The sequence below is a fragment of the Podarcis tiliguerta genome (genome assembly GCF_965153285.1).
Source record: "Podarcis tiliguerta genome assembly, chromosome: 10".
NCBI classification, from domain to species: Eukaryota; Metazoa; Chordata; class Lepidosauria; order Squamata; family Lacertidae; genus Podarcis; species Podarcis tiliguerta.
The window spans coordinates 72,508,377-72,524,670 of NC_139543.1; the positions used below are offsets into that span (position 1 = coordinate 72,508,377).

Below are 16,294 nucleotides of genomic sequence, written 5' to 3' on the forward strand. Positions count from 1 at the left end.
TAGCACCACGTACAGTGGTACCTCAGGTTACGTACGCTTCAGGTTACAGACTCTCCTAACCCAGAAATAGTACCTCGGGTTAAGAACTTTGCTTCAGGATGAGAACAGAAATCGTGCTCCAGTGGCACGGCGGCAGCAGGAGGCCCCATTAGCTAAAGTGGTGCTTCAGGTTAAGAACAGTTTCAGGTTAAGAACGGACCTCTGGAACCCGAGGTACCACTGTACACCACCTTGAGCGCCTTAGAGGAAAAGGTGGTTTATAAATGTAACCATTTTTTAAAAAACAGAAGAACAAATAACTCGGACCGATCGTTCCAACACAGCGAACAGAAGCAAAGCTGGAAAAACTGCTCCCGCCTCCCCAGGTTCCAGAAGTGGTCCTTTCAAGAATTCAGGCCTATTTATTAACCCCCGAGATCTCTGCAGACTGCTTCCTGACCTTGCTGTGCCAAAGAGCCATCCTCGGAGGAGTGCTCCGGTGGCCGCTCTGTGTTCTGCCGCAGGTGGGCATTCTCCGACTGCAGAGCCTCGTAGCTGGAGCGCATAGCCTGCTCTGCTCTTTGGAGCGCAGCAATCTCTTGGCTCTTCTCTGCCGTTTCCCGCGCGTGTCTCTCCTCCGCATCCCGGTTCTGGCGCTCGCAGTCGGCTCTCGTTTGGGCAAGCTCCTGAGAGAGCCGCTGCAGCTCCTCCTGTGAGCGGTGGGAGGACAGCTTCTGCTCTGCCAGTTCCAGTTCCAGCCTCTCCACCAGGCTCTGGGACTCCTGCCTCTCGGAAGCAGAGGTGCTGTGCAGGGAATCCAGCTCCTCCTCCACCTTCTGGAGTCTCTCTGAAAGGACCTTGGGAAGTAAAGAGGAGAACACACATGCCTTTCAGGGGTGCAAAGCGGTTTTTGTGTATGCACAGAACCCTGGGAAGACCTTTTCCGTGTGCCTCCCCCCCTCGAGAGGTCCGGAGGGTGGCAACACAAGTACAGGGCCTTTTCTACAGTGGCTCCCCATCTGTGGAATGCTCTCCCCTAGGATGTTGACCTGTTGCCTTCATTATGCACCTTTAGGCTCCAGGCAAAAAAGTTCCTCTTTAACTTGGCCTTTGGCTGTTTGACATCCTATATCCTTTTCAATGTGTTTGTGGAAGGGGGGTTATTGGTTTGTGGTTTTGTTGTTGTGCATTTTGTGTTTCATCTTGTATTTTTATGCTATGAACTGCCCTGAGACCTACGGACGGAGGGTGGCATACAAATTTAATAATAATAATACAGTGGTACCTTGGTTCTCGAACGTTATCCGTTTCAGAAGACCGTTCGACTTCCGAAATGTTCGAAAACCAAGGCACAAAGGGCAGCCAGCAAATTAAACTGAGAAAATTGAAAAACACGCAGCAGAAGCCGTTCAAAAAGGGAAGCATTTACTACCATGTTTTCGGCATTCGGGTTCCAAAACATTGGTCAAAGGAGACATTCGAGAAACGAGGTACCACTGTAGAAAGATGTGATTGTATTGTACTGCAGAATTGAATGTCACAGAGACATTGTCAACAGTCTATAAAGAATATAAAGGCATTCCTTTTAGGTTTAATTACAAATGACATTCCCGAAAATCAAAGGAAAGTATTCCTTTATGCAACAACAGTTGGCAGGACCCTTATAGCAAAAAACTGGAAAGGGAGGAAAATTCCATCAGTGAAAGATTGGCAAATTAAATTTTGTGAATACATAAATCTGCCAAGACTCACAGCATTCATAAGGGGACAATCGGACCAGAAATTATTAAAAGAATGGGGTCGTGCTCAAGAGTATATGAAAAAACATTGTTCTGGAGTAAGTATATTGGTATTTAATGAATGATGCTTTACAGGGTTAAAGAAAAAAAAATGGTGTTAAAAAAAAAAAGTACAAAGATGGAAGCAATCTAACCAGACACAACAATATAGTAAGAGTAAATTTTTTGAGGTCTTAGAACAAAGGAAGGAAGTCAATATGCGTAAATGTACGTAATGATATGGTTTTTTTCTGTAGATGTGTGCTTTTTCGTTTTTGTTTAGTTTTGTTTTGTTTCCTTTTTTTGGGCGTGTGACTGGTTGCTGTGGCAAGGCCTGCTCATGACTGGCTGTGGCTGCGGCAATTGTGCAGTCTATTTACGGTAGTGGCGAGGTGTGCGCGCAATCAGCTGTGGTTGCGTTTATTGTGCATGCGGGCTGTTGGCGGCATGCGTTCAAACGATCGATGGACGTGGTCGCAGATCGAGTTGCGGCGGTGCCCCCCCCAAAAAACGCTCAACAACTCTGCTCAATCCCCTCCCAAAAAAATAGGGATGTTATACACAGAAAAATATGGTATTTGCTCTGTGGGCAATTGGCTAGAACATGGGCAGACAAACTAAGGCGGGGGGGGGGGGAATCCAGCCCAATCGCGTTCTCAATCCGGTCCACAGATGGTCCGGGAATCAGGGTGTTTTTACATGAGTAGAATGTGTCCTTTTATTTAAAATGAATCTCTGGGTTATTTTATTATCTCAGCCCAGTATACCTGAAGGAGTGTCTCCACCCCCACCATTCTGCCTGGACGCTGAGGTCCAGCGCCGAGGGCCTTCTGGCCGTTCCCTCATTGCGAGAAGCAAAGCTACAGGCAACCAGGCAGAGGGCCTTCTCAGTAGTGGCGCCCGCCCTGTGGAACGCCCTCCCATCAGATGTCAAGGAAATAAACAACTATCTGACTTTTAGAAGACATCTGAAGGCAGCCCTATTTAGGGAAGTTATTAATGAGTGACATTTTAGTGTATTTTTGGTCTTTGTTGGAAGCCACCCAGAGTGGCTGGGGAAACCCAGCCAGATGGGTGGGATACAAATAATAAATTAATTATCATCATCATCATCATCATTATTATTATTATTTGTGAGGCATAGGAATTCATTCATATTTTTCTTTTCTTTTTCAAAATATAGTCCAGCCCACATGAGGGACAGGGGACCAGCCCCCTGCTGAAAAAGTTTGCTGACCCCTGGGCCAGAACGTGCTGCATCACAGCTTGTCACACACTGGGATCCAGGTTTAGTGTTAGAATCCGCCAACAGGCAAAGGATGGAGAGGGTTGATGGGTGGACAGTCCCGCTCTGCAGCAAAGGGAGGGGAAGCTTCCGGCCCCTTCCAGCTCTCATCGTCCTGAATGCAAGTACCTGTTTCTGCTCCTCAGTAATGTTCAGCTCCTGCTGCAACAATTCCACCACCTGCGTCCGCCCCAGCAAGGCTGCCTCCTGCTCCTCCAGCTTCCGTTGCAACAGCCGCAGGTTCTGGGACAGAGAGAACACCAGTTTTGCCAGGCTCAGAGGCAGAAATCCAGAGATCACAGCAGGGACCTTTCACTTGCGGGCTTCTTTGTCTCTAGCTCTCCTCGTCTGAGCCCTCCAGCCCCTTTCAGTGGCCCAGATTGGAGCGCGTATCTCACCCCCAAACCTCTGCCAACGCACCTGCTGCATTTCCGCTTCCAGATCCGAACGGGCGGCTAGCTGGTGCAATTCAGCCTGGTGCTGGTGGGCCTGTTCCTTCAGGAGAGAGTCCTTCTTCTGAACCTCCTCTTGCAGAGCGCTGAGCTGCCAAGAGAATACACAAGTTTAAAAGCTGCTAACTGGAATGTCCTGTGCCTAGGGAGTCAGAAAGGGTTTTCAAGGAGGGAAGAAACTCATATTAGTATTTTAAATCAAGTCCAGCAACCTGTCTATGGGAAGCCCACAGACAGGACCCGAAACTTATCAGGCAACAAAATTATCCTCTCCGCTTGTGATCCTTCGGAAACTGGCATTCAGAGGCAAACTCCCTCCAATGGTGAACTGGTAAAGAGTAAAGGTAGTAAAGGTGTGGCTAGTAAAGGTAAAGGGACCCCTGACAATTAGGTCCAGTCGTGGCCAACTCATCTCGCTTTATTGACTGAGGGAGCCAGCGTACAGCTTCCGGGTCATGTGGCCAGCATGACTAAGCCGCTTCTTGTGAACCAGAGCAGCGCACAGAAATGCTGTTTACCTTCCCGCCAGAGAGGTACCTATTTATCTACTTGCACTTTGACGTGGCCTAAGGTAAGGTAAAGGACCCCTGGACAGTAAAGTCCAGTCAAAGGCGACTATGGCGTTGTGGCGCTCATCTCGCTTTCAGGCCAAGGGAGCCAGGGTTTGTCCGCAGACAGCTTTCCAGGTCATGTGGCCAGCATCACTAAACCACTACTGGTACAACGGGACACTGTGACGGAAACCAGAGCACACAGAAATGCCATTTTTCCTTCCCGCCGGAGCGGTACCTATTTATCTACTTGCACTTTGACGTGCTTTCAAACTGCTAGGTTGACAGAAGGGACCGAGCAACGGGAGCTCACCCCGTTGCGGGGATTCGAACCGCTGAATCCTCTCTGACAGTCATCCAAGTTGATGACCACCATCGCCTCCTGCAGATGGGAGTTCCATAGTTATACTATGTGCCGTTTGAAGAAGTATCTCCTTTTGTCTGTGCTGTTCAATGCGCTGAGGCATTACCTTTGAATGCATCTCAGAATAAACTGCCGAGAAGCCAGGGGCAGGAGGTGGCCACGACCCAACTCTACATACAGAGAGTTCCATTTATTTATTTATTGCATTTACATCTCACCTTTTTCTGCAAGGAGCTCAAGGTGGCGTACGTGGTTCTCCCCCTCCTCATTTAACCCCCACAACAACCCTGTGAGGTAGGTTAGGCTGAGAGGAAGTGACAGAATCCCAAGGAGACGAGGTGAGCTTCATGGCATTTGAACCCTGGTCTCTTAGGCCCTAGCCCAACTCTCTGACCTCTATGCCACGATTCCAAGTTCTGCCCTTGCTCAAACGAGTCCCAGAATGCCAAAAGAAGCGACTAAGGTACAGTGGTACCTCGGGTTACAGACGCTTCAAGTTACAGACTCTGCTAACCCAGAAATAGTACCTTTGCTTAATAACTTTGCTTCAGGATGAGAACAGAAATCACGCGGCGGCAGCGGGAGACCCCATTAGCTAACGTGGTACCTCAGGTTAAGAACAGTTTCAGGTTAAGAACGGACCTCCGGAACTAATTAAGTTCTTAACCTGAGGTACCACTGTACTACAAAAAACCTCCACAACCTCCTCCTGATGTTTTATAGTGGTTTTTAATATTCTGTTGGGAGCCACCCAGAGTGGCTGGGGAAACCCAGCCAGATGAGCAGGGTATAAATAATTGTTGTTGTTGTTGTTCCCTTCCTACCTGGGCCTGTGCTTCCTCCAGGCTTCTTGTTTTCGCCTCCAGCTCTTCCTGCAGCTCCCGACACCGCCTTTGCAGAAGCTCGGTCTCCTCTTCCCGCTCATCACGCGCCCCTTGGTCACTCTGAAAAGGAGGCAGCGAGTTACTGAAAGGGAGTGATCTGTGAACAGCATACTTCTGACTGGGAAAGAGGAGGCTCGATCAACCCACTGGCCAAAGACCACTGGCCAAAGACTTCATTAGAACACTAACATGGCTTTGAAAAGATACAGTGGTGCCCCGCAAGACGAATGCCTCGCAAGACGGAAAACCCACTAGACGAAAGGGTTTTCCGTTTTGGAGGTGCTTCGCAGGACGAATTTGCTATGGGCTTGCTTCGCAAGACGAAAATGTCTTGCGATTCCTGGGGGGGGGTTTTCGCTCCCCACCCCCTTTTTCTAAGCCACTAAGCTGCTAATAGCCTTTTAGCAGCTAATCCGCTAATCCATTAAGCCTTTAATAGCCGCTAATAGCCGCTAAACTGCTAATAGCGCTAATCCGCTAATGGGCTTGCTTCGCAAGACGAAAAAACCGCTAGACGAAGAGACTCGCGGAACGGATTCTTTTCGTCTTGCGAGGCACCACTGTATATGATTTCTGACATGATTGAGAATCGTAGAGCCAGGGACGGAGAACTTTAAAGCGTTAAAATCGGGATGTGGAAGATATGGATACAACGAGGAGAGTTAGGACTGAGATTTGGAGATATGCTTCAGAGGTCCAGACTATGCGGAGCCCCAAAAAAATCAACAAATACAATTTGGATTATAACTTGGTCTTTTTTTATTCTAGTTTTTCGTTTTAATTGGATTATGATTGGATATGTTAACTGGATGTTTTTTTTATTGGAAAATTAATAAAAATGGTTTTTTTAAAAAGGACACTAATATGGGTTTTCCCTTGACTCTTCTTAATTTAATCTTGTAGCTAAAGCTTCCGAGATGTGAAAAGAGGCACACTGCCAGTCTTCACTGCTGGGGAGAAGAGCTCGCTGAGAGGTTCCTGGGGAGGCACATCAGAAGCCAGAGGGGACCTAAGCAAGGACTTCATGGCAATGTGGAAGGAGCTCAGGTCCACGCAGCTCACTAGCGTCCGCCACAGCTTAGCAGACAAGAGACACAAGCAGCAAACAGGGACAAAAGTGTTTCAGCAACCGGCTGTGTGACTAAGCTACTTCCCAGGGCAAAGAATGGCTTCTGAGAGCACAGAGGGCAGGTGAGGTCCAAAAATAAAAAGGTGTGCCATATGGAAAGGAGAGTAGGCATTCTGGACAAGGAGGCTCACCTTTGTGGAAGAAAGAGGGTCCGCTGCGGGTGATGCTGCTCCCTGTTCTGAAAGTTGCTCGAGGCGCTTGCTCTGAGATGCCAGCTTAGCTTTGGCCTGCAGTTTCAGCTTCCGCAGCTTGGCTTCCGCAGCCTGCTTTTCTTCCTAGAGGAGGGAATTTTTACATACAGGAATGACAGCATGTTCAAAGGCTGACGTGAGCCAAGGCCCTGCAGTGGGGCAAGAGGTGGGCTCAATGGCCTCCTGACCCCCCCCCCATCTCGGTTTTGCAATTTTAAGCGTTGCAGCAGACGAAAGGTTCCCAGTTAGGGAAGAGTTGAGCAGTGATGCCTCCCACAAAGGAACGGTACCTGTAGCAGGGCATCCTTCTGCTGTAACTGAGCATCCTTCTCGCGCACCAGGTCCTTCAGCTGCGCCACCAGCCTCTCCATGTGGCCCAGCCGTTCCAGAACGTCCTCTGGCGTCTCCTCCCCATTCTGCTGGCTGGGCTCCAGGACCGGACCCTGCGGGGTAACAAGAAGAACTCTGTGTAACAATGCCATGGCCAAAGGACCCAACATCTGGCTTCATCCCTAGGGCTAAACATCTGGCAGCGGAAGATCTGCACCATATTATTATTTTTGTTTATAAAATGTACATACTGCCCTCCATCCAAAGATCACAAGGCAGTTTACAGAATAAAAGCACAAAACACATAACTTAATAACAAAAAACCCCACCCCAAACACATTTTTTAAAAAGCCATACTCTCTTTAATCAGCCAAAGGCCTGGTTGAAGAGAAAGCTTTTCACCTGGTGCCTAAAGATATGTAATGAAGATGCCAGGTGGGCCTTCCTGGGGAGAGTGTTCCACAAACGGGGAGCCACCACAGATAAGGCCTGTTCTCATGTTGCCATAGGCATTTCACATGACTTCCCCAAAGAACTCTGGGAATGATAGTCCCCCCTCACCAAGCTGTGATGCCCAGCACCCTTAACAAACTACAGTTCTTGGGATTTTGGGGCGGTGGGGAGGGGAAGTTGTCATGGGCTTAAATGAGCATTGGACGTGCTTTAAAAGTATGGTGTGGATTAGCCCTGAGAGTCCAGGAGGGAGGTAATCAGAAACAGCTTAGGTAAATCAAGGGCTGCTTCACACTTCGCACAGCGGTCGCCGGGTGATTGGCTTTACATCTATGAATGAGCCATCCCAAATCAAGCACCACAGACAGAACTTGCGGGCTGCCGCAATTGAAACACTTCTGAGAGGACGCCGTTCACATACAGTCATACCTCGGGTTGAAGTAGCTTCAGGTTAAGTATTTTCGGGTTCTGCTCTGCGGCAACCCAGAAGTAACGGAGCGCGTTACTTCCGGGTTTCGCCGCTCGCACATGCGCAGACGCTCTAAATGACATCATGTGCATGCGTGGAAGTGGCAAAACACGACCCGCACATGCGCAGACACGTGTTACGTTTACTTCAGGATGCGAACGGGGCTTCAGAATGGATCCCATTCGTATCCAGAGGTACCACTGTGTTCAGCTGTGGACCATCGGTCATTAAAGGACACAATGGGTGTGAAAGCAGGCAGCGAACATGCATGTGCGAAGCAGCTCTAAATGGTGTGATTCTGCTTGGACTGCAGGACTGAAAACACAGCTGGGGGTGGGGCTCTTCCGGACTGGTGGCCTTGAAGCTGAGGCTTATCTACTAATGAATGCCCCACGGCCTCTATGGAGGAGCCAGGAGCCAGTGCAGAAGGTGGCAGCTCATCTTCTCACAGAATTAGTGAGTATGGCACAGGTCATCATAGAATCACAGAGCTGTAGCTTGGAAAGGGACTTTAAGGGTCATCTGGTCCAATCCCCCACAATGCAGGCATCTCATCACCAGTATTTATGCTGTCTTCTGCCTGTTTCCAAGACAATTTAAGGCACAGGCTTTGAGCACAAATGCCCTCCTTGTTTTCGGCTGCCGGTGTGCAGCCAGGACCTCCTAGCCCAGCGGGCAACTCGGGAGAAGCAGACCCTTCCTTCCCCACACCCACTGTGCAGCAGGCCTCGTCTGGGGAAAAGCTACTTACATCAGGCAGATCTGCAGCCTCTGCAGCCTCTCCTTCCCCTGACAGCTCCTGCAGGACAGTGTTGGCCAGTCCCGACAAGCGGCTCAGCATCTTGAGCCTCCAGCTCTTGCAGGACAGAGAAGAAGGAGAAAGTGGATGTCAGCACAAACACAAACGGGAAAGGTTTGGGGCTAGGTTCGGTCGCTGCGCAGGGAACGTGCTTCCGCCATGCTATCGCAGCAACAGCCAAAAGAGGCAAGGAAGAACTTGCTTATTGCCCAAGGCCACGCACAGAATCGAGCATCCAGACATCTCAAGCATGCATGGAATAAGGGACAGCCCCATCTGCTGCTGTCCAGGATGAAACATCCCCGTGGAAACAGAATGACACACACACACAACCCGCCCACCTCAGGCCAAGGGTTTGCCTTGGTCAGAAGCCGGAAATTCACTTCACTGGGTTACAGAAATCAGGAATGTGCCTCACAGCTGAAGACGGGGTAAAGGACATTTCCTTAGATCTGTTCCTCACCCAGGTTTCTAAATGGGCCCTTGCCCGGCAGCCTACAGAATTACCACCAAGCAACTAGGCTAGGAAGCTTGCAGAAGCTGAAAAGGAATTGAATCCTTTTATTTATCCTTTCTGGTCAACCATGGGCCACAAATTATTTTTTAAAAAGGAATGTGTGAGTGAGGAATGCACACTACGCTTGGGATGTTCCAAGGACAGACTTTCAAGCCTGAACGTGCTGCACCAGAACCAAGAAACCCTGAAAGGCAGAGCACCCCGCAGCAACTCCAAACTGCTCAAGGCAGAGGGAGGATGGGCAGAGGCAGCGGCCTTGAGTGAACAGATTCCCAGATCTCACCACCTGCATTCTCAACACCCACACCGCATCCCTACAGCAGCCAAAACATGGACATTTCAAGTGCTGCAGAATCAAAACCAAATATCCTGACAAGCTTTACAACCTTTGTTGTCTGAATCTAACTCCCATCAGACCCACTGTGAAAGGTCAGGGGTGATGGAAGCAGCAATCCAACAGCATTGGAAGGCCCCAGCTACGCCGCCGCTTGAAGGTACCTTTAAACGGTGGCAGGGAGGGGATTCCCTGTTCCTGCTGCTTCACCCTTTATTTATAAAAACAGTTTCCTGACTTTCCAATAAATGGTGTTCTTGCCCAGGTCAGATACGCACAACTGACTTGCTGGAAGCAGAGGGGACACTGAAACGCCAGCCAGAACGTCAGCAAAGGCTACCCGGACATTGACGATAAGAGTTTCCTGCTCAACTGCCTTGGGCGCTTTGGGTGGGGCTGCTGAGCATGAGAGCAACAAGCACTTTCTCAGAAGCTGTTCATTCTGTTTGACTTCCCTGGCATGAGTGTGGCCAAGAAACTGTGCTGTGAATCAGCGAGTCCCTGGTCCAAGTCTGCCAAGACTCACCAAGCGCAGCCTTGGGCAACCCAGGACCTAACCTGATGTGGGTTTTCGGGAAGCAGGGAGAGAATTGCCTATGCAAAATACGATGATTTGCATAGGGTAAAATTTGCACCAGGAAATGTTCTGAAGCCCTAGAGCAGGGGTCAGCAACCTTTTTCAGCCATGGGCCAGTCCACTGTCCCTCAGACCTTGTGGTGCGCCGGACTATATTTTGGGGAAAAAAATATGAACAAATTCCTATGCCCTACAAGTAACCCAGAGATGCATTTTAAATAAAAGCACACATTCTACTCATGTAAACACACGCTGATTCCTGGACCGTCCACAGACTGGATTGAGAAGGCGATTGGGCCACATCCAGCTCCCGGGCCTTAGGTTGCCTACCCCTGCCCTAGAGAGCGGTCTAACGTAGCACATCAGTCTTACTACAAAACCTCGAAACTGCCAAACTTGTCTAATTGATTGTTACTAATGAACTTACAAACTGGAAAATTTTCCACAGAAAAAGCAAGCACTGGGATTTCTTTTCTGCCCCACATCACTGCCCAGCTACCTGTATTAAGGGGATAATAATACTGACTGACCTTACTGGGCTGTTGTATGAATTACAACAAATGCATGCTTGGGAACTGTTGCATTTTACGGCACTTCACTCTAGGAAAGCTACACTTAGAGGTGGTGAATCAGGTACCGTACATCTTTGTCTCACATGGCAGCACACCTGTGGTTTTCCAACACAGATCCTTATGCAAAGCAGCCCTCCAGTCAAGTAAGAGGGAGGGTGATTCATCAGGCCAGGTGAGTGGCAACCCAAACAGATTCCTTGGGGCAACTCCTCTGCAGAAGGTTAATTAAGGTAATGAGCCTGAGGCACCTGCTTCTGCTCTTCCAGAATGTTTATGCCTTGTTATCAAGAAAAGATCACTTGATAATGAGAAATCATGCCTTTTAGTGTCACCCGCCCAGTATTGCGGAATACTCTGTTAACAGAGATTCAGCAGGCAAGTATTATTATTATTTACTGAATTTATACACTGCCCTATACCCGGAGGTCTCAGGGCGGTTCACAGAATAAAATCAAAATATAAAACCAAAATATACATAATCAAAACAACAACAACCCAATAACACCCACCCTCCCCAAAAAACCCCACCTTTTAAAAAGGGCATAAGAGTACACCTTTCCACACTGGTTTACTGATGCCTGTTTCTAACTTTTTAGTACGTTTTTACCGCATGTTTTTAGCAATTTCTGTTGTGAACTGCTTTTAGTTTTTTCTTAATGAAACAGCGCTCTATATTTTTATAAGTAAATAAAACAAAGCACGCCTTGCTTAATTCCAGCTTGTCAAAGTAACCGAGGCCACGGCCCACTCTTCGTTTGCACTGGGCAAAGAATGGAAGATTACAAACTAAGGAACGTTTTATCCACTTCCTGGTTTCAAACATAGCTGCCCAGTTTGCATGTAACGCTCACCCAAGCCATGGCTTTGAGCAGGCAAGCAAACATGCGGGTTCCTGAAGTGATGGTCGTGGTACTGCTGCTGCAACGCGATCAGAGGCTAAGCCGTGGTTTGGGTCTGCATGATGTGTGAACCCAGCTTTGTGGTTTGACTTAAGACGAACCATGGGTGGTAAACCCCAGTTACAGCTCATGGCTAGTTTCACTCCTGGCTTAGCCCCAGGTGAGGGAGGGATGCTGCAACCTTCTCAGGGAACCGGCACATTTGCTCATTTGTGCATTACTTGCGAGGCAGGCTAATGCCGTGCAGTGTGAAAGCAACCCCAAGTCACATGGGAGCTGTCAAATTGGTGCACTGGAACCAGCAAGGTACCAACAATTTCCAGCTTATGGGAAGTCCACTGAGAAGAGGAGGCTGCCTTTAAAGAGCACCTGCAGGGGTGGCGGCAGAGCTGGATTTCGGTTTGATGAGGCCCTAAGCTACTGAAGGTAATGAGGCCCTTTATATGTTCAGCTGTCCGTTGTCCACAAGAAATTGTGGCTTTTTGTGTGGAATATATGCTATAAGGTAATTTATGGTGCTAATAGGTATCTCAAGCCATTTGCACATGTTGCCATGCACCCAGTCCATGCAGAATGTAGGCACCCTATATATAGAAAGGAGCAAACCAGTGATATTTTGGGGAGCAGGCGGGGCCCATTCCTTACATCCTAGGAGCCTACACAACACAAAACACTGTTGCTGTATGTAGGTTTTATTTTATTTGTTTTTCATCTTATATTTTGGAAATGTACATTCAGGTTTGTTTTTTCTTTAGTTTTATTTTGGGCCCCAAAGAGAGTGGGACCCTAAGCTATAAGATTGCTTAGAACAACAACTATCAGACTTTTTGAAGACATCTGAAGACAGCCCTGTTTAGGGAAGCTTTTAATGTTTGATGGACTACTATATTTTAATATTTTGTTGGAAGCCACCCAGAGTGGCTGGGGCAACCCAGCCAGATGGGAGGGGTATAAATAATAAATTATTATTATACGTAAATCTTGCTGCAAGACAAGCGGAGGGTACCAACAATTTCCGGCTTATGGGAAGTCCAAGGGGCAGAGACTGAGAAGAGGAGGCTACAGGGCGGGTGCAAGGCAACAGAGACCCAAATGGAGCTCCCAAACAGTAAGGCCTTTCCTGTGCTTGATGGGCAGACACCTGCAAGCGGAGCAGAGAGAAGGGTGACCAAGCCGCCGTTAAAGACACAGGAGCAGAGGGATGCAGAGCTCATGGCAACCTGGCCTGGAGAAAGGCACGGATCTGCTGCAAGGGACATGCCAGGCTGGACAGTTGGACGGGCACTTTTGATAAGGCAGCTCCAGGGTGGGGGATCACGGAAAGGGGCTTCCCACCGCTTCCCCTCCATTCCCGGCTTCAGCAGGCCGAGGTTCAACAGGTGCAGCCACGCTGGCATGAGGTCCACAGAACCACAGAACTGTAGCGCTAGAAGGGACCACTAGGGTCATCTAGTCCGACCCCGGTTTTTTCAGCCACGCACCGAGATTGAGCTCTACCGGCTGAGCCATCCCTGGGCCGACCTGAGGCTGCCCCTGTTGGACTTCTGCCTCCTTCCCTCCAACAGAGAAGGAGGAGGAGCAGCTGCTGCCGCTGCCCCCCTGAGGTTTTAGCAGCCGCACAGCAGGCCGAAGTTCAACGGCCGCTGAACTCCACCGGTGGAACTTCTGCCTGCGCGCCTCCCTCTTCCCCCCCCCACCGGAGGAGCAGCCTAAGGGCTCGCCGAGCTCCCTCAGGGGCGGGCGGAGAGGGGCGGCCTTGCCTGGCCGGGCCCGGCAGCAGACTCACCGCTCTTCTCCTCAGCCCGCGTCCTCTCCGGGTTCCGGCCACATCAGCACCGGAAGTGCCCTGGTCTCTGCTCCCTCGGCGCTTCCGGGTTGCTCACTTCAAGCTCCCGCCTCTCGTCCAATCAGAACCCGTGTAGCTCCTAGACGGACGGAGCGCCCTTCCAACCGCAGCGCAGGGCTTGGGCCGTTGCCGGGGTGACGCCGCGGCCGGCGTAGCCGCGTCGCGCCACCTGCGCGTCCGCCAATCAGCAGGGCGGGATTCTCTCTCCTCCCTCTCTTTCCCACAAAGCGAGCCGCACGAAAACAAAACGCAAGGAGCCAATCAGGAAGCGAGGTCTCCCCCTCCCACCGGCGCAGGGAACCAATCAGCGGCCGCGCTGCGGAGCGGGTCTGAAGTTGGAGGCCAATCAGGGCTGTCTTTCCGGGCGCTGCTTCACTCCGGAAACTTCCCGTGAGGAAGTCACGCTCCCTCCGAGGGGCGGGGAAATGGTTTTGCATATGGTAATTTATGGTAATACGTCAGGGTCTGCAGTTTAACTCTTATGCGTTTAACATTAATGAGGTAGAATTAAAAAGAAATTTAGAGGAGAAGCTAATTTCTTATGTGAAATTTATACTCAAATTCCATTAATTAGCCAATAATAATAATAATATTTTCTTATCCTCATATCAAAATAAATTGTTGCTGTGGATTTATTATTATTATTTTGTTTTTATTACCTTCACCTTTAAATCACCTTTCATCCCTCAGGGTCCCAGGGCAGTTAATAATTAACAGCAATTAACTAATAAATTACACAGCATTTTACACTGCGGCAAGAGTATTGTTAGCCCAGAAATGGAAACAAGAAGAAATTCTGACGAAAGAAGAACGGCAGACAAAATTAATGGACTATGCAGAATTGGACAAAATGACAGGATTTACAGAAGATTGGAAGAAGTATATGAATTATTTGAAGAGCAACTGTAATCCACAAATTACGCTAGTAGGACTACAAGAAGTTTTGTAAGGAGAAATATACGAAGTGTTACAAAGCAGAAAAAGATAGAGATATTGGTTATGAGTTTGAAATGTAATAGGAAAGAGAAGAAATGCATACAGAGAGATTAGATTGGAAAATTTTCAGACAGGATTGACGGAAGTCAAAAATTTGAATAAGATGTAAAAGTATGTTTAGTTACTGTTGAAAATGATATGTTAAAAAAGAACTAATAAAAATTATATGTAAAAATTTAATAAATTAGCATTTTTGGCAGGCTTATTGATGGGGAAGGGTTTGGTTTTTTTAGCAAAGGTTTCTTTATTGATGGTGGAGGATGAAATTAACAAATAGGAATTGACATGTGTTTGGGTTTTTCCCCAGCTGCCCCCTCTCCCCCCTCTGTCGTCAGTTGCTGAGGCTGAAGATCCCTGTCTACCCACAAGTCTCTTCCTCTCCAGGGCAATTTCCCCCAAGCAATCGGAGGCTGCGCCTTCCTGAGAGCCCACCTCTCCTCCGCCCTCTTCATGCCTCCCCTGGTTCTGGGAGACCAAGCCGGAGGGGAGCTTGTCACAGCAGCAGCAGGAGACAATTGTGTCTCTTCACCAGACTGATTCGTGACTGCCTCTTTTTAAAAAAATATATATGCTTTTTATTAAGTTTTCATTTTAATACACCAACACCAACAAACAAATATATCAAGTCTTTTTACATCTATCTTACTTTATGCTCCATAGAGCCGTTGACTTCCCTCCTTCCCTTCCGCAGGTTTTCTTCTTCCAATCTTTAATTCACAGTTTCATTAGTAAAAGACTAAACCATGACATGAGATTTATTTCAGTCCTGCTAACGTCTTCAAATTTCTACAGTTCTCACTTACATAGACCATAAATTTACTCCATTCTTTTTGGTCCTTTGTTTCCTCCTGACTGCGAATCCTGTGTGTCAGTTTTGCTAGTTCCGCATCCTCGACCAACTTTGTCTGCCACTCCTTTACAGTCGGTATCTCCTGTGTTTTCCACTTTTGGTCTATCAGAACTCTGGCTGCTGTCATAGCATACATATATAGTCTTTGGTCCGTCTTCTTAATATCCTCTCCTATCAAACCTAGCAGTAGTTCTTCAGGCTTTTTTGGGAAAGTATATTTAAACATCTTTTTTAATTCATTATAGATCAATAGCCAAAACTCTTTCATTTGATCACATGTCCACCACATGTGGTAAAAATCACCGTCCTTTTCTTTACATTTCCAACAGATTTTACTACTCGTCCTATACATTTTTGCTAGTTTGGTAGGAGTAAGATACCAGCGATAGACCATTTCCATTACATTTTCTTTTAAAGTAGAGCGTGCAGTAAATTTTAAATTTTCATTCCAGAGTTTGATCCATGCATCATATTCTACATTATGCCCAAAGTCTATTGCCCATTTTGCCATAGCCTCTTTTATCAATTCATCTATTGTATTCCATTCTAATAAGAATTTATACATTTTCGAGAGTAATTTGTTCTTGCGATTCCTGTCCGCCTCTTGGCCCCTCTCCTCTCCTGCTTCCGCTTCTGCCTATTATTCTGGACTTCTCTCTGCCACCGACTCTCCCTGCTCACTAAGCCTTGTAGCCTCTTCACATTCCAACACTTCCTTCTCCCCCCAGTGCTCTCCCTCTGGTCCCTCATCGTTGTCCCACCACCCCTTCCTGGGATCGGAGCCTCCTTCCCTTGGGGGCTTCCCAGCTGGGTTCCTCCCATGGATCCAGCCAGTCCACCACCACCCCACCCACAAATAATAATAATAATAATAATAATAATATGTTTCAGATAACATTTCCTGCAATACCTTTTAAGGACAGGGTGGGTGGGCGAGCCACAGGCCTGCGGCAACTTTTGTTTTATCAAAACCCTTTTTAAAATTATTATTAGGGGGTCTCGTCTAGCAAAAACTTCCAGAAATTGTCAGAATGCACGC

General features: G+C 48.1%; 1 protein-coding gene across 2 annotated transcripts in view; it reads right to left on the bottom strand.

The window, feature by feature from the left end:
- GOLGB1 (golgin B1) overlaps nt 1-13,469 on the bottom strand; it is a 69,794-nt gene extending 56,325 nt beyond the window's left edge. The window contains exons 1-8 of one of the 2 annotated variants that reach the window (XM_083401606.1): nt 13,350-13,469; nt 8,617-8,721; nt 6,904-7,056; nt 6,554-6,697; nt 5,234-5,353; nt 3,463-3,585; nt 3,172-3,285; nt 440-836 (exon numbers count right to left, since the gene is read on the bottom strand). In XM_083401606.1, coding sequence (XP_083257732.1) covers nt 440-836; nt 3,172-3,285; nt 3,463-3,585; nt 5,234-5,353; nt 6,554-6,697; nt 6,904-7,056; nt 8,617-8,706 — 1,141 coding nt within the window. In that variant the 5' untranslated portion in view covers nt 8,707-8,721; nt 13,350-13,469. The remainder of the gene's footprint in view (nt 1-439; nt 837-3,171; nt 3,286-3,462; nt 3,586-5,233; nt 5,354-6,553; nt 6,698-6,903; nt 7,057-8,616; nt 8,722-13,349) is intronic. The other variant, XM_083401605.1, reaches the window with a different exon arrangement.
- Between the last annotated feature and the right edge of the window lie 2,825 nt (nt 13,470-16,294).